Source organism: Protomyctophum parallelum, assembly GCF_964188405.1.
Source record: "Protomyctophum parallelum genome assembly, chromosome: 14".
NCBI classification, from domain to species: Eukaryota; Metazoa; Chordata; class Actinopteri; order Myctophiformes; family Myctophidae; genus Protomyctophum; species Protomyctophum parallelum.
The window spans coordinates 29,625,063-29,652,009 of record NC_139709.1 but is presented as its reverse complement, the minus strand read 5'-3'; the positions used below and the strand labels follow the sequence as shown (position 1 = coordinate 29,652,009).

General features: G+C 44.7%; 2 protein-coding genes across 5 annotated transcripts in view; both read left to right on the top strand.

The window, feature by feature from the left end:
- The first annotated feature begins 788 nt into the window (after nucleotides 1-788).
- LOC310870935 (myomegalin-like) overlaps nucleotides 789-26,947 on the top strand; it is a 68,112-nt gene continuing 41,953 nt past the window's right edge. For all 4 annotated transcript variants that reach the window (XM_083782317.1, XM_083782318.1, XM_083782319.1 and 1 more), the window contains exons 1-6: nucleotides 789-1,405; nucleotides 11,187-11,263; nucleotides 15,391-15,514; nucleotides 16,003-16,163; nucleotides 16,592-16,748; nucleotides 18,630-18,683. In XM_083782317.1, coding sequence (XP_083638443.1) covers nucleotides 1,199-1,405; nucleotides 11,187-11,263; nucleotides 15,391-15,514; nucleotides 16,003-16,163; nucleotides 16,592-16,748; nucleotides 18,630-18,683 — 780 coding nt within the window. In that variant the 5' untranslated portion in view covers nucleotides 789-1,198. The remainder of the gene's footprint in view (nucleotides 1,406-11,186; nucleotides 11,264-15,390; nucleotides 15,515-16,002; nucleotides 16,164-16,591; nucleotides 16,749-18,629; nucleotides 18,684-26,947) is intronic.
- On the top strand, nucleotides 24,154-26,607 carry LOC310870512 (uncharacterized protein; the record flags this gene model as incomplete). The annotated part of the gene is made up of 2 exons (XM_083781748.1): nucleotides 24,154-26,381; nucleotides 26,578-26,607. The coding sequence occupies exons 1-2, from the start codon at nucleotides 25,032-25,034 to the stop codon at nucleotides 26,605-26,607; spliced, it is 1,380 nt and encodes a 459-aa protein (XP_083637874.1). The 5' UTR covers nucleotides 24,154-25,031.

Here is a 26,947-nt window from a genome sequence, read left to right as displayed (position 1 = left end):
TAACATAGTGTCAATTAAACCCTTTGTGCAGGGTCCATTTTTACACTCAAATGAACACAAACATGTTATGCGATGAAGTCCTGAGTACATGTGAGGGTAGTAAGGGTAACACATACATACACAATACAATTCTTGTTGTTAATTCATGCATATCTAAATCTGAGAGGGTCATTTGTACCCTCTCAGAGGTAAATCAATCCAATCCAATCCATTTTATTTATATACAGTAGCACATTTTACAACTCAAAGTTTACAAAGTTCTGCACAGAAAAGGCTAAATACACTGCATAAGCTGAAACACAGAAAACAACAGCAAAATCACACAGTAAAAAAAAGCAACAACAGAAACGCGCCACTACAAGAATCCAAGACGCAGCAGCGTCAGCAGACAGTGAAACAAAGACAATAGACCACAGAAACTCCCAAAACGGAATTAAAAGCCACGGTATAAAGGTTGGTCTTATGGCGAGATTTAAACACAATTTAAACGTCTTGAATTAACAGTCAAAATGTATCACCTCTCTCTCTCCCCCGCCTGTCCCCTCCAGTGGCCAGTGTGTGTTCCCGCTCCCCCTCCCTCCCTCCCTCCCTCCCTCACGGCCCAGGGGTGAGATCTACTTTCATATCACAAGTGCCCGTGAGTCCAGAGTCTGCCCCTTCTCCCCTTCCTCCACCGTGTCCCAGCATCCCCCCTCCCTCCCTTCATGTCCCCTCTGGCTGTCTGGGATTCTTGGGATGTCTGCCTCAGTAAAATAAGCAGCAGTCGCTTCCCCTTCCCTAACCAGAACCCACCATGGAGCCGACATGGCCGCACCTATGACTGCCCGGGCTGCAGAGTTAGCTCTCTGCACCACTAGCGGCCCCTATGCCTATATGAATGAATGAATTTACACCTGTGTGTGTGTGTGTGTGTGTGAGTGTGTGTGTGTGTGTGTTAGCTGTAGTGTGTGTGTGTGATTGAGTGAGTGTGTATGTGTGACTGTGTGTGATTGCTTTTCTACAGGCATCTTAGGACATAACATGTCTAACGGTTACCGGACTCTGACAAACAACAGGACACATCGACAGTGCGGTTATTAACCGTGCAAGTTGACAGATCCCGCGCCGCCTGCCCCATCAATAATACGGACAGGTCGGATTTAAAAAGGCGACCGCGCGGGCCAGGGGGCGATTTGTGATGACCTGAGTGACGAACATTATGTCAAAGCTGTGGGTGCACCGCGACATGTCTAACGAAGCGGCTATAATGTCTAAAGAAGCGGACATGTCTAATGGTTACCGCACTCTGTCGCAGCACCTCAACGACCTGAAGAAGGAGAACTTCAGCCTCAAGCTCCGCATCTACTTCCTGGAGGAGAGGATCCAGCAGAAGTACGACGAGAGCAGCGAGGATGTCTACCGCACGGTGAGTGACACAGCTTTATATGTAGTCGCACGGCGGTGCCGTGCGCTGAAAATAGTGGTGGAAAAAGTACTCAATTCTTTTACATAAGTAAAAGTATCAAAACGGCAATGTAGAAGAATAGATGGGGTATGCATGTGACATCGTCTTACCGGAAGTTATGCGGTTATGCTTACTTAGTGGCAAAAAAATGAGGTTCTGTGTTTCTGGCCTTGACAGCTACACCTGTGTCTCATATAGCAACATCTTTTTTTTTAAAGAATTTGAAGGTTTTCAGAAAACCTTAGGGTAGGTTTGAGGAGGTCTCAGGTCTAAATGTACAGTACTTGAGTAGGTCTACATATTATACTTAAGTTACTTTACACCACTGGCTGAAAATAGCCGATCTACAAGCGCACAACAGGTCGTGATACGACCTGCTGGGGCTTGTATATCTGCAGCTTGTGTCCTGTGCTACTGTTGTACGATAAATTTAGCATTCAGGAATCCAAGGGGCAGTTCTGGAAAGTAACTAAGTACATTTACTCACTGTTCTTTAAGGGACATTTTCATACTTCTACATCCACTACATCTCAGGGGCAAATATTGTACCCAACTACATATATTTACAGTTTATTTACATATTTAGATTAGTAATACAACACATGCATTAAGTGATACATTTTCATTGCTTATTATAGCTTATATTATAGCTTAATCCAGCAGCATTTGAAGTAATTCAAACCCACGTTTACCAGCTGCAACATTAACATGATGAACACATTAATGCATTAGGCTACAGCGGTTCCCAAACCTTTTTGGCCATGCACCCCCTGTTACCTTCGACCTAGCTGAGGCAAGGCTATATTATGCATATACTTGCCATATATTGGCATAATATGTTAATATATAAAATAAAACCATACTGTAGCACCACCATTAGACTTTTCATGTCGCACACCCCCTAGAAGGCACTCGCACACCACAAGAACCACTGTTTGGGAACCACTGTTTAAAATCCAATGATATGATTGTGAAATATGGATGAACACTATTATGTTTGGTACTATAAGCATATATTGAAGTCAATAATTCTGTACTTTTACTAATATTTTTTACCTTATGGTACTGCTAATAGTACCATAGCCCCCCCAGGGCTCCACTTGTTCTTTCCTCAACACCAAAGCCTGCATGCCACATATGCACGCGCACGCGCACACACACATGCACACACGTATACAACACACAGACAGAGTCACAGACCCTCTTCTAATCTAGACGGCTCGCCTCCGGGGAGCCATGCCGTAAAACACCCTAACATTCATTGAGTAAAAGCCATTGATTGATGTTGTTAATGGATGTGATTATGTTTGGGATTGTCCCTCAAAGTTCTGTATCAGTGGCCGAGGTGAGAGCAGCTGATTGCACTTAACTTCATTATCGTTCACTCGATTGACAAACAATGTGACAGATATAGACTAGAGACCTATGATGTGACCCATCATCGCTGTACGTTTTAGATAGAGATAGTCACGTCACCTGTAGGAGCCTGACTTTAACCTGCTTTTGTTTGCTGAGCTTTTTCTGGTCCCCTGGACTTGTACGGCTAAGAAACCCCTGAAAGAGTTTTAGGGTTAGTATTAATATAATGAGATATTTAGTGGTTATAGGTTATAGGTTATAGGTTATAGGTTTAGGGTAATGGGGTTTAGCTTTATGAAGTTAAAATTAAGACCGGGGTTCAGGAATAGTTGTAGTGGTGATTCTAAGGTTTGGTTTAGGGTTTAGGTTGGGCGAGTCGATCAGGGTAATTAAAAGTGGACATTTGTTTCTGAATAATTGCTCTTGACATCCCCACTAAGATCAGAATCACAATTTATTATACCAAAGTACAACGAGATAGTGCGCACACATGTTTCTGTGTATACTAGAAAGAATTTGTCATTGTCACTGCTTTGCATTTCATTCTCTGAGCCTGAGCACGTATTCCATTCCTTTATCCCTAATGAGATGGAGCTGAGAACATCACAGTGATCTCTGTGATGCATCGCTTTAACAAACTGGCATCATCGCTAGACAGCTGTCTGTCTGTCTGTCTGTCTGTCTGTCTGTCTGTCTGTCTGTCTGTCTGTCTGTCTGTCTGTCTGTCTGTCTGTCTGTCTGTCTGTCTGTCTGTCTGTCTGTCTGTCTGTCTGTCTGTCTGTCTGTCTGTCTGTCTGTCTGTCTGTCTGTCTGTCTGTCTGTCTGTCTGTCTGTCTGTCTGTCAGTCTGTCTGTCTGTCTAGAGGGCGCTGTTTTGCCTTTATTTGCCGATGGGTCCTCAGATTGAGGCTAAGGTGAACCTGTTTGCTTAAGCCAGCCAGAGCCGGAAGAGAGATATCAATTGAAGACCTGTGTGTGTGTGTGTGTGTGTGTGTGTGTGTGTGTGTGTGTGTGTGTGTGTGTCACAGTGTGTGTGTGTGTGTGTGTGTGTGTGTGTGTGTGTGTGTGTGTGTGTGTGTGTGTGTGTGTGTGTGTGTGCGAGCGAGCCATCCGATCTAAGTCCTTATCACTTATCACATATGTGGTAATCATACAAGATTACCACATACCAGCAGTGATTAAGTAAACTGATCCTGTTCCATATTATGGATGTGCAGAAACAAGACACTATTAATCCTTGTGTGTCACCCCCTGCACAGTTCAAACTTCATTTCTTTAATAACTTTTACAATGGAGACTGCAACACATTATCCAACAGACCGGAAGGAAATTGTTGCCGATGTTCAAGCTGCTTCCCATTGTTGTTTAGATGAGAGATCAATAATGTTGTGTGGCTGGGTCTCAACTGCAAAAACATTTGGGAGCCGAGCCACTGGAGAATGAGCGACATTGGCCGAGGGAGCGATGACTTCTCCTTCTCTGTCTCCGTCTCTGAGGCTAAGTGATGACAATTCACTGAGCAGAGCTTCAGTGATAAAGGCGATAAAACCAATGACATTTTGGACAGACGACAGCAAATAAAGCGACAGTTTGACATCATTTTGTGGAGATACACAACAGACGATATAGGATATAGTTCTTGTGACACTATTGATCTTATCCATTTGTATACACTCTCAGTCAGAGTTATGGGGGTTCTTGACAACAAAAACAACAACACAGGATTTACATTCACCCTTAATCTACACACCTCAGTGGCTCACTGCCTTATTGGACAGAATGAATGTCAGTGTGACACAACAAACAGCAGCTGTGTTGTTTGCTCTGCTCACATAGTAATGCTGCTGAGAACTGACAGCCTGAGAGACGCTATTCTATTTATAGGGCCCAGTTGAGTGCACTGATTTATTTATCACCTGTGTTCATGTGAGTGTGTCCTATTTCTCCCTACGCGAACATATGAATCAGAGTGTGTAGTCTGAACTCTGTTTCTATATCCTTTCTTGAACATATGTCTTGATTCAAGAGGTGATGCAGTATAATCCCTAGTGCTCATTTAACTCTGAAAGGGAGAAAATGTACTTAAATGATTCCCGTGGGTGCATTTCACTTTTGTGAACGCGTGTGGGATTCTGCATGAACAGTGCTGAATATCAGTTTGTGTAATTCAGAGTGAATGTGCAACAATGCTGATTGCCGACTGATATAATCAATCGCATGATCAATATGATTGGGGTAATTTTGTCTCGGCTGTTGAGCGTGGCAACTTTGTGGCTATACTGAACATATCAGCAGCCATCACGGCTTTGAAGCGGTGCCTGACTGGTGTCTCAGACGGTTTTTGCATGGCTAGACCATAACGCTCCTGGTGTGTGTGTGTGTGTGTGTGTGTGTGAACCCAGGTTTGAATCTTGTCTTGACTTCCTCTGGCCTAATGCAGCTTGCACAAGAAATCTGACACTGGTCGGTGTAGGGGTTTATATACATACAGTAACAGTACACACACATACAGTACATGTAGGCCTATGCAGGTACCAGTGGTGGTGGATAGTACCTACAAGTACTAATTAAGTACAATTTTGAGATACTTTATTTGAGTATTTCCATTTTTCCTATGTACTTCCACTCTACACTACATTTTGACTCCACCACAATTATTTGAAAGTTTAAGTTACTAGTTACTTTGCAGATTTTTTTTTGTGGGCATTTTGTCTTTATTGATAGATTACAGTAGTCTGACAGGAAAGATGAGAGAGATGGACAGGAAGACACGCAGCAAAGGTCGTCGGGATCGGGACTCGAACCCGCGACACACTGTCAGGCTGGATTACCAGCCTAGGTGCCTGGACCGCTCGGCCGGCCCAGGCCAGTTACTTTGTAGTTTGCCCTATTTTATACGTCAGTTGTTCGAAAATATTCAAGCGTGTAGATCGGCTATTTTTTGTTTCGCAAAGTAAACGTTTTGAATACAGGCCTTTTACTTGTAACAGAATATTTCCACATTGTGGCATTGCTACACTAAGTTTTGCTACTTCATTCTCCTTCCACCACTGCACATACATACAGCAGACTGAGACAGTATAACGTGGAAAGAAATGTTATGGCACTTTTTCATCGATCCTTTGTGGAGAGTGCATTGATTTTGTTTTGTTTCATGGTATGGCTCATTATCATTGGTTAATAAGAACAAACTCCATAAAATCATCAACGTGTCCAGCAAAATAGCTGGGGTACGATTTGAGAGTATGACCTCAATGTATGAGACCCGTTACACAGCCAATATACCAGGCTAGGGCCTCAAGATCGTTTGTTCCCATAAGTATAGGACTTATGAACAAGCAGGCCCCATCTCAGTTCCGTGCATAAAGTGTGATGTGATGCCTCTTGGAACTATGACTGGTGGCCTTCTGTTGGCATTGTTTCTATATTGTCTATGTACTGTGTGATCTGTTTGTTTGTATATGTTTTATGCATATCCTGATGACTGCTGTGCACAAAACAAATTTCCGAATGGACAAATAAAGTATCTATCTATCTATCTAGTACATACATATTATGTAAGTATGTATGTATCTTCTGAGGTGCGTGACTGTGTGTGAGCTGCATGTTCTGGCAGCACTATAGCAGGGCTCATGTCCAACCCTATCATATTAGCCCCTCTCCTGTCTCTCATTGCTGGTCAGGTTATAAGAGGAGCTTGTTGCTGTGGGCACAGAGGCCGCCGGGGCCAAAATAGCATGTGCACTGGGATGGCGTTGCTATATAGAGACGTGCTTTGGAACAGGAAAACATCCAAGTGGTCCCACATGGCTCTCAACAAACATGTTGCTCTGAAATGCAATGTACTTTATTCATCGTTACAGTATTAATTATGCATTGGTACGTGTCGAAGATGTGATCCGGACATATGCAACATATGACGGATATACATATAGCACATTACGCAAGTTGAGCCTGATTTATGCATGCGTGCCGGTGGCGTGCAACTATGTATAAATCAAGCCTTTTTTAGATTCATTGCTTCATGACTTACGTAAGCCGTGTGTTGTGCACTTCTTTTTGAGGGTCCCTCCTATGCCCAGCTTTGTGTGTGCGTGTGTACCCCATAGCGATGATTTGATTGGCTGAGGGCTTAAAAAGTGAGGACAGAAAAGTGATTGGCCGGAATGTGATGATGTATGATGACAAGAGTGCCCGCCACTTCACACAAGTGTGAATTTGTAGAGTAAATCAAGGCTTGATAATACCTAAAATTAGACATTTTCACTTTGTGTCAATTTACATTCGACCGTTCACAATGTGACGGCAGAGGCAACAATCTGCTGGTCGGGGGCAGTCAGGGGATCGGTGTCTTGCTCAAGGACACTTCGACACAATGCCAGGCAGAGCCGAGGATCACACCGCGGGCGGGCGAGTATAAACCTCCCGGTTCCCAGACCTGCACCTCTTGAGCCACCGCCAGCCCCACGTGTTTGTAGAGAAGCCCCCTTTGGTGGGCCTGCCTGGAAAATGTACAGTATGCAATGTAATGCAATGATAGGACACACGGACTGCATGCAGCGCTGCACGTGCAAACCAGGTCATTTTGAGTGTCGAGAACAGACTGTGCTGCTGGCTGGCTGGCTGGCAGAGAGAGAGAGAGAGAGGAGAGGCTCAGGCTACTGTAACACCTCTAACACCCAGAGCGATAAGAAAGGGGAGAACAGGCAAGACAAAGCCTTTGTTGTAGTGTAGATTGTGAGGAGTGACTGTTCACACTGTTTATTTACAAGTGATCAGATCTGATTTGTGTGCGGAGACATTGTCAACCTATCTATCTCTCCACTGGTAACAATGCGACAATATCGGCTTCAGTAATACTTAGTCGTACGATGGTGTGTGTCTTACGGAAAATGGCAGATGTACAAGCTCATAACGCGTCAAGATGTGATGCGCTGTGTGGGCTTGTAGATCGGCTGTTTTTTGGGAAGCGACACTGTCGTACGTCAAAGTATAAATCCGGCTTCAGTGGCCGAGTGCCCAGACTCGGACATAGAGTATAGACTTGATAAAAAAACAATCCAAAAACCGACAGAACATCCAATGTCCAGGTGTAAAGAATAAAACGTATAACGAATGACAGCCCTTGGCTGAGGGAGTGATGACAATTCACTGTGAGACCTACAGCCCTACAGTAATAAAGGTGATAAAACCAGTGAAGCCAGCTATCTGTCCAACAGACAGACGGACAGGTGGATGGATAAACTGTCCTTTCCCTGGACTTTAAGGTCAGTCTGGAAAACATGAGCCCCATCGCTCCCACCGTTCTTAATCCCTGTGTCCCCTCATCCAATATAAAAGCATTTAACAGGCCCCGTGCCAGGCTAAAGTGGCAGTAAGTAGTTGTTTTCCTTAAACATTGCACGTAAAAGTAGCGTGCGTGCGTGCGTGTGTGCGTGCGTGTGTACCAAAAGTAAAAGTCCTCATTATGCATTTTGCACAACAGCAGATCTACAGAAACATGTCACAAAGTAACGCGTTGTAAAACTGCTATTTTCGTATGCACAAAGTATAAAATAGAGCTTAATTGGTTAATGTATGTTTCAGAATAATCTAAATCTGCAAAGTATTCTTAATAGGACTGGTTGTTAAAGATCCCTAAATATTCAGCACAACAATTGAATGGATTGGAGATGACCTCTTGGGTGGGGTGTAATTGTCAATGATCCCATAGAATGTAACTAAAGCAGTCCTATTTGTATTTCTTATTGTCTAATTGTAGTGGAGTAAAAAGTACAGTATTTGCCTCTGAGATGGAGTAGAGGTAAAGTCATAGTACCTCAAAACTGTACTTATACAGCGCAGTACTTTGAGTAAATGTACTTATAGTTACTTCCCAGCATGCAGCACCGCAGGCCAGTGGGAGCAGGTAGTGTAAACAAAGTGTGGAGTTTAGCCTTTGGCCCTGCATGAGGATGAGAGCTGCATTCCCCAGCTCTAAATATACTCCCATGTCATGACAGTACACAGAAATGTACCCTGCTGGCGATACACAACACCCAGCCTGACACACACACGCACACGTGCACACACACACACAGATCTGTTTCTGGACTTTACCGTGTTATCCTGTTTTAGCCTGCACGCCTGTCGTCGTTGACAATAGGGTTCATTCTTTCTAATAGGGATGTCCCGATCAATTTGTTTGGCTCCTGATTCGATTCCGTTCATTAGATTTTGATTATCTGCCGATACCGATTTTGTTCCCCATCCGATATTTATATTATTTTATGCCATATCACAATAGTACAATACCCAAGATCACAGACAATATCCAGTCTAATATCATGATATGGATAAAATATTGATACTAGTGACGTCCTTTTTGCTTCCGATCCGATTCCGATCATTTGAAAGTGACGTGATCGGTCCAGATTTCCGATCACGTGATCGGATCGGGACAACCCTACATCTCCAACGAATCAAATCAAATCAATCAACTCCTGGGTTCAAACCCGACAGGGGTCTTTCTGTGTGTGTGGAGTTGGCACGCTCCGCCCGGGTTCACGCGGGTCTCCTTTATGTGCTCCAGTTTCCTCTGTCAGCAAAACACACGCTTGTTTAGCGACTTGATCTCTTTAGACAATTTATACTCTTCCAGGAGTAGAGGCAAAAGTGGTGGAAAGTACTTTTGTACTCTCCACTCTAGTGAGTGAGTGAGTGAGATTCAGACTTTCAATTGTACATATACATTTTGTTTTGATCATATTGTTCAATCTTTTGCTTTGGCAATGTAAGTTACATATGTTTTTCTTATGCCAATAAAGCCCTTAATTAGATTGGATTTGAGTGAGTAAATGTACCCTATGACACCCTGTTATTAAAGTTATTAAAGTGGTCCCACTTTGTAAAGTGGCATGCTACTTTGAGAAGTGGTATATGCCACGTTTTGTAGAGTGTTATGCCAAAGACCACTTTTGGAGCTCGCCCCTCATGGAGGTATTTGCAAATGATCAGATCGAGCAGCGCAATGGGAGTGATGTTCCGTAACTGGACAGTCAGGACAGCGCAAATGATGATGGCTAAAACAGGTGTATTGTAAAGGCAGAGCTTGAGACATGGATAGTAGGCTACAGGCGCAGTCTCTTGAGACATGGATAGTAGGCTACAGGCGCAGTCTCTGTATTGTAAAGGCAGAGCTTGAGACATGGATAGTAGGCTACAGGCGCAGTCTCTTGGTGGAGGGGGTGAGACATGGATAGTAGGCTACAGGCGCAGTCTCTTGGTGGAGGGGGTGAGGCTACAGGCACAGTCTCTGGGTGGAGGGGGTGAGAATTTAGTGCATGCAATGTGGCATTAACATGACCTGCTTCCACATGCACACCCAGCTACCTTTTGGACCCTCGTTTAGTAAATTCTCAGACAGCAGGGCTCAGTAGCTTGCCTTGTCCCTGTGTGTATATGAGTTTAAATATTTGTTTTATTTTTAAATATTAAAATGAACTAATTCATTCTCATTAAATGGTAATGGTAGAGACATAACACCTTTACCCAATGATTGGAGTTTGTGAGCACTATACTTGCACAACAGATATGACTCCAAACTAGGGGTGAGATACCGTAATTATTAATAAAATAATAAGTATAACTTCTATGCTATGTACTATCAGTAATGATATCATGTATGTTTCAAATGAGTCAATGGCTATGTCGGGTTTATGACCTGAAACAGCAGATGTGAATGAATTAGAAGAAGGGTGATAATTTAGTGGGTGCCAGTCTGTCACTAGTATGACACATCTTTCCCAGACTTGTAGACTTATGAAGCTCTGTTTATATTTTATATTATTTATACTTTATAGGAATGTAATGTATAAAGCAGTGGTTCTCAAAGTGCCGCTAGGGTCCTTGAGGGAGTTCACGTTCAGTACATTGATAGTGAAGAACCAATTGGACCCATACAGGTCTGTAATGGCATTTGGTTCCATTTGTACGCTCTCAGAGCTGAGCTATATGGGCTGGTGATCATGGCCTATTGCATATAAAATTGAGGGTCCTTGAAATAAAAATAAATAAAAAATATTGATTTGATTGACCAACTGATTGATTGATTCATTTATTCATTGATTCGTTCTAATGGATACATTTTTTTTTAATTTGTTTTTGTGGCTTTCGTCTTTATTTTATATTTTTTTAGAGGGATAGATAGTAGGCTGACAGGAAATGGGGAGAGAGACTGTCGGGATCGGGAGTCAAACCCGCTGGGTACACTGCCAGATTGGGCTACCAGCCAGGGTGCCTGGACCGCTGAGCCACGGCCCATGCAGGCCATAACGGATACATTTTGAATGATGGATCGATTGATGAGTTGATAACCATATTCATTCTGATCTTCTGTGTTTCAGAACATCGAGCTGAAGGTGGAAGTAGAGAGCTTGAAGCAGGAGCTCCAAGAGAAGAAGCAGCATCTGCACAAAGCCCTGTAAGTTCCGCACACACAACAATGTCATTTTGACACATCTCGAATGAATGTGAAGATTCTCCCAGTCAGTCATTAACACCCCGATCACACCCCGGGGCTATTTAATCCATTAAATCATAGCGCCCGGCGATTTATAGTAGCGGAGCACTTTTACCGACGGACCCGGATGTTATCCCGGATGTGGCTGGAGCAGCTCGATGTAGCCAAAACACTCTAGAGGCGATCGACAACAACGGGAGGTATGATTTAAATCTACCGCGTCTATAGCGGTGGGCCGTCTAATACATGATCTGTTCTTAGAATTAGACGTTATGATTTAGATCAAGAGTTATTAACGTTTTAGATTGCGCAACAGGCGCTCCCAGGCTGTGGGCTGTGTCGGTTTTGATATCAATAACCTCCGTCTTTTTCGATCAATCTCGTGCTGGGTGTTACTAATTGAAAGGATGGTGAACTTCGTCCTGGGCTATCGGGGTGTTAACCTGCGTCGGAACCAATTCATCGCCTTCAAATGGAATCAGAAGAACACCACAGGGAGATTCACATTTCTAGCTCAAAAGCAGAATTCAGCCTGCATAATACCGTGAATCCTTTTCCATACAGCCAGCCATGCCTGTACAGTAAAATAGTTAGAGTGTCCTGTCCCCTATCGACATGCCCTTTACGACCAGCCATACACAGCATGATCCAATTATCCAAATGTTTTCCAGAGTCATATAGACTATATGATTAATTCATGACGCACAGTGCCGGCATGCAGCAACACTATGTGATTTAGTCAGGTTTAAACAGCCAAGCACACTATTTGTCCTGCTTTGATGGCCCATGGAACTGCATAACAAGGCTGTGATTGCCTAAGTCCTCTATGCCAGACTGCCAAAACATCTTGTGGCAGGTGTGTGGGTGGTTGTGCGTGCGTGCGCCAAAGCTGGCGAGGACTTACTGTGCCCCTCGTCGGAGATCAGTGGGACTTCTCCTCAGATTCTCCTCTCTCTCTCTCTCTCTTTCTCGCCACGATAGCGGCGGTGGTAACACTTCATCTCTCAATTAGATCATGTTTCATGCAGCAGGTGGAGATGGCAGGCACGCATGCACACACACACGTGCACGCACACACACGCGCGCGCGTGCACGTGTGCACACTCGCAGGCGCAGGGGCACATACCTGTGAATGGAACAGCTTATTGACATGGAGCAGACAGGATTCACACGAATGGGAACATGCATGCAGCAGCTATCATGTTACAGTCCACTGTATCTGTGAAGGAACATACTGTAGTGCACAAACATACGGTAGATTAAGCATGGGTCACGCCACACACACACACACACACACACTCACGTGTGCGCACACTCGCACGCGCACACACACACACACACACACACACACACACACACACACACACACACACACACATACACACACACACACACACACACACACACACGCATAACACACGCATACACACACACACACACACACACACACACACACACTCCGCTGACCAGAGCCAGAAGAACACTGCTGATATGCTGATATGTTAGCAGGCCTACAGTACAGCATGCAGGGAAAGCCAATACCTCCAATTTCAAACCCTGACACCGCTCTGGCCCATGATCCGAAACTGACCGGTGGTTCTCAAACCTTTTCCATGTTTAGGACCCCAAAATGTATCTCAGCCAGGGACTGTATAGCACACAGGGAGCATTTGCCAAGGCACCAAGGCAGAGAACTGCCAGTCTTCGCTTTGACTGGCAGTTCTGCCTTCACAGTGTGTCCTCGCCGGACACGCTTGCACAGACTCTTCGGTGATGAAGTCAACGACGTTGGCTGCCATGTTATTTGTGTCCAAATAAGTGGCCACTGATACCCCAAATTACATTACGTGCTGCAACACAAAAAGTTAATAACATCAGCGCCACCTTTATACCAGCTGCAAGGTGATGAACACATGAATGAATTACTAATGGCCACGCGCTTGCTTGTACGAGAGGTGTTTAAACTACAAGCCTCAGGATGATTGAAATATTTGTCACATTTATTCACTCATCTTTTACATAAGCCCACGAAGGAATTGATAATTGCTTTGCTCTAAACATAGATATCTTGGATTTACGTCGTAGAATGGAAGGAGCATTGACCTTGGCCACACGCGAGACATTCCACATTCCTTAAGGCGTCACCTCACTCACTGGTCAGCTGGGTGACGAGGACACAGACAGCTAGCCGGTATAGCATTAGCTCAGTCTGCTTTCAAAATAATTCCCGGTTATTTGAGCTGCCACCGACGGCCATGCAGCTGCAGGACAGAAGTTAAAAATGTACACAGAGATAGGTTTGAACGTGGACTGGCCGGCGACAGAGTGGCGCTGTGTACCATTCTGGGAGTGTACATTCTGGGATAAGATGTTTTTGGACTGACTAAAGTGGCACAAACAGATGCTCATTGTAGGAGTGGTGTGTCGGAAGGGTGAGAGAATAGCTCATGTTAAGCTAGAGCACTCAACTCCCCCAGACTTGTTAAATTGGACCTAGTGGTGGAGAGTAACCAAGTAACCATGTACTAAATGCTGTACTTTTTACTTTACTGAGTATTTTCAATACTTTTACTTATACTCCACTACATTTCAGATGCAAATGATGTAGTTTTACTCCATTACAATTATTTGCTAACATATTACTTTGATGATTTGTATTAGTATTATAAAACATTATCAGCCACTCTAAACCACTTCAGCACATTATACTTTGGTGATTTGAAAATTGCCAATCTAAGCTAATATTTTCAAAAGAAAATGTGAAATGGGACATTCTGCAGAATGAGTACTTTTACTTTTGGTACTTTATGGAAGAGCAGAGAGACCACCTGCAGATTAACATATATCGTACAAATTGGTTCAAATAAAATTAAATTCATTAGAATAATTCTGTCTTGCAGCTTTAATTTATACTTACTCTATATCACACAACAGCGACAGGAAATTTGCCTTTTGTTTAAGAAAGAAAAAATGCATAAAATATGAATACCTTTGTCTTCCATTAGGTATTCATATTTTCATATATTTTTTTGTGAAGCATGTTCTCAAAAAGTAAAAGAAAAAGACGAAAAATCAGGTCTCAGCTGTCCCACACAAACATGTTTTGAGATTGACTACACGTGTGTGCCAGTAAGCTTGTTGTTAAACCTCTGAATGAACCCCATAAAAAGCAACACTGAGGGTGTGTCTGTGAGCTATAAGTGGGTGGTGTTGTGTGTCCGTCCGATGAACACAAAAGCATCATGCCGGTGACATCATGCACTGTCCCCCGGCGCCATTAGTCACGTCCCCAAACACATTCGACCACCACTTCGCTCCTTATAGAACATGCCGTAAAATGTGTGAGAACGCATGTGTGAACGTGCGTGTGCACACTTGATCATGTGCAAACTGATTTTTAAGACACTAACGTGCAGCCCATTCAAAGTGCTGCTTGATATTCTTTGGTTAAAATAAGTGCTCTATAATCTAAAAGTAATCATTGCTATATGAGTAGTATTTGTTTGTTCTGTAGCAGGGGTTCTCCCTGTCTCTCCAGCTCTTTCGTAAACGGACAACACATTGTCGGGTCAACTCAGGATACCAATTTTGTCGAACAAAACAAACGTTTGCATAGCAACGATCACTATTGATCTGAACATAGAGCTTTAACCTTTTAACAAAAACAAACAAACAAAACATGTTTGTCTTTAGTGGAAGCTATACAGTCTTTTTGAGTGGTGCAACCACTCCAAGGAACAGCAATGTCCGTGTTCACCTATGTGACTATGTCCGTGTTAACCTATGTGACTATGAGCACCAGTATGACTATGAGTATCAGTAGGGGCGCTGTTGTGCCAGAAACAGAGAGAGAGAGATAGTGCTGCCACTGTTGCCTGCTAATGAGAGAGAGATAATGAGAGAGAGAGAGGGGGGGGGGGGGGGGGGTTGCACCACTCTCTTCACACAGGTGTGATTTTTTTCAACGATTCGAACCCCAACATCCCTATTCTCAAATTTTGCTGTAGAGATTTGGAGTGGTTTTATGTAAAGTGTTATATGACAACGATGACTTATCAATGCTTTCTTTTCCCCCCACGCCCTGACAGCACAACAGCAGAGAGCTTGACCAATCACAATGAGCTGGAGCTGCAGAGGCACTGTGAGGAGAGACGGCAGGAGATTGACCACATGCAGGAGGTGCTGGAGAACAAGATCCAGCTCCTGCAGGAGGTGCGTACTGCGTAGCTTCTCCAGACAGACTGTTGACTCGGGCCAAAGGAAAAGAGGGTGCTGTTTTTTCCTTTGTTTTGCCCAATGGGTTCCCAGATTGGGAGGTGGGTGGTGGACTCGCTCTGCTCTATGTCTCCTGTCAAACTGGCACCGCCGTCTGGGTAGAAACCAGTGGTGGACAGTAACGAATTACATTGAACCCATTTAGACCTGAGGCAGCCATTCGCCATTCGACTGTGCATGACCGTGGCACAGAATGAAATTAAAAACTGTATACGATAAAAAGACCCAAACTTATTTTTTAAGTGAATATAATCTTTTAAGCAAGTACAAACTTTAACTTGTACTCAAAGTCATATTATATAGGAGTATACCTGTATGCTTTGACTCAAGTACTGAGGTTGTTGAGTACATTGTCCACCACTGACAGTCAGTCAGGAACCAGACCAGTTCACCGTGTGCATTTGTTCCCACCATGTGTGTCGCAGGAGGCCCAGCTAGCGAGGTGCGAGGCTGAACGGATGGCCTCCCTGGCTGGATCACACTCCCATGCCTCCCTGCTCTCTCTCGACACCCCCATGGAAGACTTCCCCGAGGAGGACGAGAAACCCCTCGCTGCCCTTCCTCCACCCACCACCAACAAGGACAGGTACAAAGACTGGTGTAGCTCAGTGGTTTTCAAAGTGGGGATCAGGGACCTTGACAGGTCTCTAGAGGGTCCCCACTCCACACACTAATACAAATCAAAACATTGTAAGAGCGACTATTATTAAAAAACACATGTTTCAATACCACCACTATAATTGGATAATGCTTTATGTGGTTATATTAAAGTAACAAATAACCACTTAAACTCTGTGCGGTCCCCCAGGCCTCTATGCTAGTTCTCTTTTGTTCTCGCAACACCAAATCTCCCCAAAAATAACCAACCGATCAGTTGTAAGCTTGCATATCAGCTATTTTCGAGTGTTCACCCCCAGAATAAGGACCCCTGTATTTAAGCCAACTTGTTACTCTGTGATCTTAGTCTCTCGAGAACAAATTCAAACCTGCACTGTGTCATGTTTTTATTTGCAGGCTGATCGAGGAGCTGACCAACGAACTTTGCTCCAAGGATGCTCTGATCACAGAACTGAGTGGAGAGAAGAACTGTCTCACCCAGAGAGTGGGCGAGCTGGAGGCACAGCTGGAGGACGTGACTTCATCTCTACTGCAGAAGGACAAAGATGTGGAGGTAGGCTGGCTGTCGGTAGGCTACACAGTCAAATGTCCACAGAATGGGAGGCGTTTGTCATTACACGCACCTCGCCAGTAGGTGCAGGGCCAACAAGGCAGTCATGGAAAGGAGGTATAGGGCCCGCACAACATTCTTTAGGTAAATGAATACTTTATTGAAAGGAAGACAACGTTTCGATCTCAATAGATCTTCATCAGGTCAGTATACAGAAACAACTTTCCAACGGGGCTTCACGGTATGGGCCGTGCCATCTAGAAGAGGGTCTATGTGTGTGCAATGATGGGTTAATGCACGGGCAAGGCGGGCACATGCCCCTTGAAAATCATGAATATTATTTTATTAGAGCATTTTTGTTTTGCCTTTTTTTCTTTTTAGTCTGTCAATTTCTTCACAATAACATCAAGTAAGTTTCACCTACTTATTTTTTTTTTTTTTTAAGATATTTTTTTGCGGCTTACGCCTTTTATTGATTTTTGAAGGGACAGACAGTAGGCTGACAGGAAACGGGAGAGAGATGGGGGGATGACATGCAGTAAAGGCCGTGTCGGGTCCGGGAGTCGAACCCGCGGCACACTGCGACTGGATCACCAGTCCGGTGCCCAGACCGTTACGCTACGGCCTGGGCCAAGTTTCACCTACTTCTAAGTTAGTCCGTCTACTTCCAGTAGATTTAAAAATATAACCTGTAATCATTTTACAAGTGTCCAACGATGAAAATGAAAGATATTCTAACTTTGAAGTAACTTTGAGTAATTCAGGTGTCTGATGAAGCCATCTTGACGCTTCAAAAATAAACAAAACGACGGACATGGATTAAAAAGCTAAATGTGGGGCAAAACTTCATACTTACGATATGAAGTGTGTGTCTGTCTCAGTGTAAAGAGGCTCATCTCACAAACCATCGCGATGTCCAATTAGTGAAACTTGTTTTGGGCATGCTGCCAGTAGGTCAAATTAGTTTAAAAGTTTGTTAGCGGTTTTGGGGAGCTTCCCTGCGGTACGTAGTGACACAATGACTGTGAGAGAGAGAGACAGAGAGAGAGAGAGAGAGGGGGGGAGTGAGGGAGAGAGGGAGAGAGGGAGAGAGGGAGAGAGACCAGAGGATGTGACAATCCACAGCTTTGTTTCAAGGGCTATTCATGTAGGGCACTGGGACAAGAAGTACCTGCTGGAACACATGCGTGCATCGCACATACTGTGTGGCGTGCATGCCACAGACACACACAAAGGCATGAATACACACACATGGACACAACACAGTACTAGTGTTCATGTACTGTGTTAGTGTTCATGTACCTCTGACAGTGTACAAATGGAACAAAATGGAAAATTTGTTCTCCGCATTTGACCCATCACTTGGAGCTGTGAGCCGCAGGGTGCGTCGCGCTCGGGAATCATTAGTTGATTTGACCCCCAATCCAAACCATTGATGCTGAGTGCCAAGCAGGGAGGCATTGGGTCCCATTTTTATAGTCTTTGTATGACCCGGCCAGGGATCGAAGCCCTGACCTCCCAGTTTCAGGGCAATCATTAGTTGATTTGACCCCCAATCCAACCCATTGATGCTGATAGTGCCAAGCAGGGAGGCATTTTTATAGTCTTACCTCAGCGTGTAGCACTTGACCTGGCCTTGACGACCATGCAGTCTTATACAAAGGTTAAAATGTAATTTACATAACATGTCATTTAGACAGATTCTAGGTTCATTTGTTTACCTGGCATTTTATAAAGTCGGCTCTTCTGTGCTACTGAAAATTTCTGACGAGCCAAAATCATTTCGGCACTACAGCGCCGAAACTGCGGCCCTTAGTCGCTCCAGATAAACAGCGTCTGCTAAAGGCCTGCATTTTAAATTGTTCCATGTTTTTCTGTTCACAGTTCTACCAGGAAGAGTTGGGTCGGGAGAGACTACGCATTGAACAGGAGATGCAGGTAGGGGTCACTTTCTATATTATTATTATTATTATTATTATTATTAGTAGTAGTAGTAGTAGTAGTAGTAGTAGTAGTAGTAGTAGTATTAGTAGTAGTAGTAGTAATAGTAATATTGTTAGTATTCTGCCCCTCAAAGTTATGGATGTCACATTTCATGAACATTTTCATGAGAAAGGTGAATGGAAAATGTATTCACTTTTGAATGAAATTATGAAGGCACAAGATGTTATTACAGAGTTTGACCAGCGGGGGTCAGTGTTGTGTCACTGCAATGGGAGCATGTTGTTTTGTTAGAAATAGCATTATGACTCCTATGGAGAGAGGTAACACAAGGCATGTTCTGGAAAGCACCATGTAGAGACTGAAAATATGAGTCAAAGGGCTATCATTTTTGTAATTTCTGTGTAATTACACCCCATGAAAAGATATGGTGAATTATTAGTTTTATTAATACAAATATAATTCAACAATCTGACCAGTAAATATTTAGCCGTGGGTGAGTGAGTATAAAACGTCTGGGTTTCCGAGGTTAGTGAGTGAGTTACTGGGCCCAAACCAATGAAACCATCCATCACAGATGTTATATTTTGTCATGTTGTTTAGTGTTTACAGTAACAGCATGAGCTGTAGTCATGTCCATGAAATCATTCAAATCAGGGGCCTAAATAAAGAGGAACTGAGTTATTAATACAGTCTCATATACAAATAAGGTGGCACTTTTATGAGTCTTCTCACACTAACAATCCGCAACCTAGATGGCACAATATTACACAATGCCATTGTGTTTACTTTAAACACAATGCGAAAATAGATGATCTATTAAGCTCACACCATGTTGCACATATTTTGTGCTTGTTTAGGATTAAAAAAATGCCAGGTTGAAAGTGATTCACATATCGTTCCACTTTTCCAAATGTAAAATGTACACATCACCAGAGACAATGCACCGTGTAGGGAGGCTACAGAATGCACACTGGGCCCACCACAGTGCCCAAACATCATTATTTATCCCCTCGTTGCTAGCAAGATTGATTCCCCACAGGGGAGAATTTTCTCTTCAGTTAAATGGAACAAATGGAGATGGCCCATTAGTCTGACACCAGTGACTTCAACCAGGATATTTGGTGAATCATTGCACTCCACTGGTTTGACGGATCAATAGTCATTACTACCATATTTAGCTTGATCAATGTGTCTGTCTGTTTAGCCTCAGTCCATCCATCTGGCATTTGGCTGTGGCCTCAACGCCTCACTGTTTTGTTTCAGGGATATTTCTTTTGCTCAATGTTGTTGTCGAGTTGAGGTTCTAATTTGAGTGTTCATTTTAACTTGCAAATCAGCTAAGTCTGAGGGATGCAAAAGGCCGTTGCCAGGGAGGCCCCGTGCTCAGATTTCACACTGTGTGTGCGCGCGTGCGTGCGTGTGTGCGTGCGTGAGAGACATAGTGACTGAAAGTGTTATTGGACACCTATTCGTTCTATAAAATATGACAGGCAAGTTTGGAACTAAATCAGTTCTTGTTCTGATAAAATCTGACAAATATGGCATTGTACTATGCAACTATGCTCAGAAATGAATGGTACAGTACATATTGTGCACATTTTTAGCAATAGTGCATGCATGTGTGGCATGCATGCATGTGTGTGTATGTGCGCGTGTGTGTGTGCGGCATACGTTCTCACGGTGCTTACATCTTCCATGGATGGGTGCAACTGCATGCGTGCAGCCACTTGTGTTGGATAGCATGTTGGAGAGGGTCCGGTTTCAGCTGGCTGGTCGATATGGGTTGAGATGACCTTTGGGTGCTCGGAGACTTTATGGATGTTGGATATCAAGTTCTGTGGTCTCAGACAGACACCCGCTAGGAGAGCTCTTAATTGGTTCCCCAGACACCACAGGCATTACCGTTAAGATGCATCTTAAGTCTGGAGAGAGAGAGAGAGAGAGAGAGAGAGAGAGAGAGAAAGAGAGAGAGAGAGAGATTTTGCTTACAGCAATTTGTCACTTCATGACACGTGAGCTTGTAGATCAGCTAATAATTTCTTTATATTTAAGATATTTGATATTTCTGCCCTGTACATCGTTTTGTTTACGAACAGAAATGACTCATATGTTCCAATGTTCAATGAGAGAGAGATGGCAGACACATTATGAAATGATAATGAGAAATAAATGTTATGGATCTAATGACAGGAGGATTGCCCAACGTTTTCGTTACTATTCGTTTCTGGAAAATAAATCAAAGGGCTCTCAACTGCTGATTTCTAATCATGTTTGTATTCTGGTACAACACAGCAGGCTGTGTCAGGTGATATACAATTTTGTCCCTTTAATGTCTTAAGCACTGTACATTGTATGGCGAATAGCGAAAATACCTGATCTACAAGTTCACAATGTGTCACGTCACAGTGCAGTTGTTTTGTGTCGTTTTGTTTTAGTTGGGGAATTCTTGTGTGATTTTTCTTTCTTTCACCTATAATGACATGCCCAAGATAGGGACATCAGTTTGAAAGGGACAACATCATCACACTTCAAATGCAGCCCACTCTAATCAAAGTCCTCATGAGGCTTCAAATTCGCATTTTCAGGAAACCCTGAGCAGAATATGCTAAGTCAACTTGCTCTGGGTGCACGGGGTCAGGCTCATTAAAGATGTTTTCCATGAAGTCCGCGTAGAAGAAGCCTGGGGGCTTTTATGGTCAGATATCTCAGTCACGGTGTGAGAACGTGACCATCTGTGTGTATGCACTCAGGCACAAGCTGTGTTTGCCATGGAGACCAACTTAAACCAGTAAAAATGCATGAACGTCTGTATGCATGACAGGGGAGGTCTGTGTTTGACTTATAAATGCTCTCAGATCCCTGATACAGCTGACAGTCCCATGCTGATCAATTCATATAGCAAAAAAAATACCTATACGCTTCCATTATTGCAGTTAAATTAACACTGTAGATTTAACCGTGCGTAACAAAATCACTAATTAGGCTATTCTAAGTTCAAATATATGGCACTATAAAAATCTTTTAAAGGCAAATGAGTCACAGATGCACGTTTCTTGCAATTTATGCTACATCAGGCTAACATGTTTCAGCCAGAGCGTGATGATTTGCCTGTGAGTTGTGAGTGGGCTGACAATATGACATAGAATAAGAATTATAAAAAAAGGCCAGATCATTATCATGCTGACCTCATAAAAAAATCCGCGACAACTCGCATCCAGCAACAGTTTTAGGCCGAAGCAATTGCCATTCCATACAGTGAAATCCTACAGTTAACACTCACAGGGGGTACAAATGGAACCAAATGGACCCTCAGGGTTAAGTCAAATCTAGATGTTTACAGTGAAGCTGCCCTATCTCCTTGCACTGCCAGTGGGGGCATGTGTCACCTTGGTAACCAGTTTTATTGCCCCGTTATGCTGATCTGTGGAGGAGGACGGAGGCTGGACACTCCCTGTATCTCCTTCATCCCCTGTGGAGCATGTGGCAGCTCTTTGTCTGATAGCACACAGATGGATAGCTACGCAATCTCCCAGATGCACCTGTGCCATCTTATGCAGACAATAGAATAGAACATATAGAATAGGAATGGATTTGTCCTACTTCTGTGTGACAAAACGTTGCATAGCAACACCGAGTATTAGCAGCACTTTGTATTTTGTAACCTCTTAAACACTGTATACGTACTACGTCATTGACCGGCATGGGCTCTATACTATGACAGCTCCATTTTTCCCAGTCTACACCAAATCTTTTTGAAAATAGCCGGTCATAAGTGGCCCCTTTTCCACCAGGGTAGAATCGGTTCTGTTCTTTTTTAACCAAATTCAATTGGTAAAGTTGGTTCGGAAAAAGAATTCTTCTTGCCCTGAAGTGGGAGCCAATGTGCATGGGCGTGTCACTATGCAGATGTGATATATTAAACCATCGTAAAAGAAATGAAGAATGAAACAAGTTCTTGAACCGAAGTTCTTTTGGTGGAAAAGTGGCCAAATGTGTTGCGAGTTTCGCCGGCTATATTTCGTCCCCCAGGAATATGGACGCTAGGGTTTTCAGTTGTTCAACAGTTGAGTTTCTATGGTCCATGTTTTGTATCTCCGTTTTGTATTTGTATTGTGTGTTTGCTTTTATTCTGTGTGTATCTACAGTGTATTTAGTTTTATTCTTCTGTACAGCACTTTGTAAACTTTGAGTTGTAAAATGTGCTTTATAAATAAAGGGGATTGGATTCAATATGTATAATAATAATAACCTGATAAATGACTGCTTACAGTGCTTTATATAATTAATGTGTTGCATCATTACTGCAGAAATATCACTTCACACAAGCTTTTATTTCGGTACAGTGGATGGATTTGTCTAGTGCATTTTAATGTTTCATTTCAAATAGGTAAATGATGTAGGGAAACCAAGGTAGGGAGAGAGAGAGTAGAGTGGGGAGGCGAGAAACCAGATAGGGGTCGGATTCGAACACGGGTCCTCCTCGCTCTGACTAGCAGCACATGGTCTCATTTGGTCTGTGAATTAACTGAGTCACCAGGCAAACCTCACCTGGTGTACTATAGAATAGATAGAAACTAAAACAGAACAGCACTTATATGTTTGTATGGAAGCTAGCATATAGATCATATTGCCATCAAAAACAAATAATAGGCGGCTATACTTGGCAACTACCTGGAAGGGGAAATGGGGTGGACAAATAAGGGAGAACAACTATGCTGTAGGCCTATTTCTGTTTGCACAAGAGAGCACATACCGGTATGACAACATATTGCAATACTATTGCATGAATTAAATATTCTGGTGTAAGTTCTGTGGAATGCATTTTTCCTTTCATTATAATAATATTAAAAAACATATTATTTGCGAATATCCTGGTCCTCGAATATTCCTTTTGGAGTGTGTTCAGCGATCCAATTTAACGCGTTTCAGTTCGTCTACAGTGTAGACGAACGCTCTGATAATGTAGTGTGTAGACTCTACACACTACATTATCAGAGCGTCACTAATGTAATGTTAGTATTATGCTACTGTGTGTAGAAGCATTTCAACCTGTTCACTGATGCGTATAGAGCTTCAGTAGACTGGGCAGCGAGAAGTAGCACCGTCCCCGGGGGGAGTCGCACTGTGTTCTTCCAACGGACATGCACGGTAAAGCTGACGATAGCGAGGTTTTCAGATTTTTTTCTCTGCCTAAAGTTAAAATAAACAACGATTTGCTAAGCGAAAGCGACTTGTGATTTATAATTACAACCAAACGAGACGCATGCGAAGAATGCACCGCGCCGTTCCACCCCCTCCCCCGTGCGTGTGAATGGTGCGGTCTGCCGTTGCAGGTCTGCTCTGTTCTGTCCAGACAGAAGGCTCTGTCTCCAGCGGCACTACGGAAAGAACGCTGCTCCTCTGTGTCTCTCTCTCTGCCGTTCTGGCTGGGAATGAATGAAGGATTTCACAAGTCATGTTTTAATACCGAAGAATATGGAGCATTCAGAGCAGCCGGACTTCCTCGGGAAGTAGTAGCTTAAATGGCAGCCGAGCAGAGCTCACCGGCGGCAGTGACAACCTGAGAGCGCTCGGTCGGCTCCCATGTCAGCCAACTGATGCAGAGGAACGCCGAACGCGTGTGTGTGTCAGTGTGTGTGTGTTTGAAAAACGCACGTTTTTGTCCGTTGACGAGAGAATAAGGAATATACCAAGAAGATTAATATGAATAAATGACCTGATGGAATCTGGATGACTTGACATTTATTTTTATTTATGCTTTTTGGAACCGTTGTGCACGAATATTGCCGTCGCACCTTCAAGATCAGGAGCGGCGCGGCTGGGACGTCATCCTTCATTGACATTTACCGTCTTTCTATCTCTCCTCGATAATACATATTTACGTCACAGCTTTGGCTATGTCCCAAATGACATTGGCGTTTGCAGCTCAGCAATCGTTTCAGATTATAAGGCTACATATATTACAAATATATATTTTTCTCAAAATATAATAGTGGTTATTTGTTTAATCTTGACGTTGTCTACCTCAACTGATCATATGTCTTATTTTCAAACCAAATCTTATTTGCAGCATCTAAACTGCCGATATTCCCAACTTTATTTATTTGAGACATATGGGGTCTCTATTATGGCCAGAGAGCTCATTGCTTCTATTACCTTCCATGAATAATCAATGCATGCTTGAGCTTCACACCTCCTCCTGATGACATAACGCGATGAGGACTCTGTTGTCTGTGGGATCGCTGATCAAATCAGCACGGTGAAGTGCAATTCTGACGTCCAGTACCTGAAACGTCCTTCTCTCCTCATCACCAAAGCCTCCCCCGCCCTCTGGCCTGCGTAATGCTCGACCTCAAGATGAAGGAGTCTTGTCGTATCTGCGCGCGGGAACTCTGCGGGAACCAGCGGCGGTGGATCTTCCACCCGGCCTCCAAGCTCAACCTGCAGGTGCTGCTGTCGCACGCGGTGGGCCGCGAGCTGACGCGGGACGGCAGGGGCGAGTTCGCCTGCTCCAAGTGCACCTTCATGCTGGACCGCATGTACCGCTTCGACACGGTCATCGCGCGCGTGGAGGCCCTGTCCATCGAGAGGCTCCAGCGCCTGCTCCAGGAGAAGCACCGGCTGCGGCAGTGCATTGGCGGGCTCTACCAGAAGACCAACGGCGTGGAGGAGGAGGAGGAGGAGGAGGGGGGCGTGGCGGTGGCGGGGCCGGGGGGCGGTGTGGTGGACATGTCCGGACTTACCCACGCAAAGTACTGCGCCCTGCTCCAGGAGGACCTGGTCTACTCCCTGTACGAGTCCTGGGCCGATGACGACCTCGACTGTCACCACCACCACCACTCTCAGTGTCCCAATGTCGCCTCAGGGTCGGAGGTCACAGCTGCCACATCGCACCGTTGCTCGGCCGGCACCCCCAGGAGGTGTCGGGGCTGCGCCTACTGGCGGGTGGCGGACTCCGACTACGAGGCGGTGTGCAAGGTGCCCAGGAAGCTGGCTCGGAGCACGTCCTGCGGCCCTTCCACGCGCTACTCCGCCAGCGTCGTGGGAGGTGGTGTTGGTGGCGGCGATGGGCGGTGCGACGAGGACGACACAGAGGACGCCCCTTCGTCTCTCACCCTGGTGCCCGGCGGCGGCGGCTCTCGGGACCCGTCCCGCCGGGCGTCGGACAGCGACCGCACGCTGGCCGGCCGCGCCAGCTCCAGCCCGTCCGTGGAGTCCCTGGAGACGGCGGGGGAATGCGCCATGCAGCGGCCTTCGGCTCATGCGAGGGGCGCGCGGTGCTTCATCGGCGATCCCCTGGGCGATCGGATGTCCGACTGCCTCTTGGAGGAGCACATGGGGCCCGCCGCGCTCGCCTCGCCCACGTCCCACCTGTCCCTGGCCCTCGGGCTGCTCCAGACCTGCGGTCCCCATCGACCGCTCCGGAGCCCCAAGGGCAGCAAGCTTCCGGTTCTGGTCCGCCAGGAGGACAACACTGGAAACGGAAGCGTCCGGCTGGCGTTCCCCGATCCTGTCCTGGGGATGTCCTTCTGCGGTCCAGACGGAGAGCGGGGCGTCCACGTCCCCATGTCCCAGCTGGACGCCCCTCTTATCAGGCTGGACGTGGAGATGGACAGACATCTGGACCTGGCCGAGATGGCGGAGCTGTGGGAGGATTTGTATAAAGAGTACCCACCTCCACGCCCGCACCAGGTACACAGCCAAATCCTTAGGGTTAATTTAACCATTTGTAACTCTGAGAGGGTACAAATATGTAGTGTACCCTAACCCTTCTACCCTCTCAGAGTTAGGTATGACTCAGGGAAATAAGTAACAAATGGATAAATTAACAATAGGGATTGTACTGTGTATACAACATTAGCGAGTGGTTCCTATGGTATCTCTGCAGATCGAGCCACAAACCTCCAGGCAGGCATAAGGGGCTCTACTGCCGGAGCGCTAGATACCCATTTCTTGGTTAATTAGCTGCATAATCTAGCCGCCAATCACACAAATCCTGCCTATAGCCTTTCCACCGAGCATGTGTGCTACAGTGTGGGGGTGTGCATTGCAGCGTAATTGTCTTTGTAAGTGAGTATTACTTTAGCGCTCAGGTCAGGAGTGGGTAAGCTGCCATACACGTCATCGTGGCCTGATATCCTGAAGTGTGTGTGTGTGTGTGTGTGTGTGTGTGTGTGTGTGTGTGTGTGTGTGTGTGTGTGTGTGTGTGTGTGTGTGTGTGTGTGTGTGTGTGTGTGTGTGTGTGTGAGATCTATGAG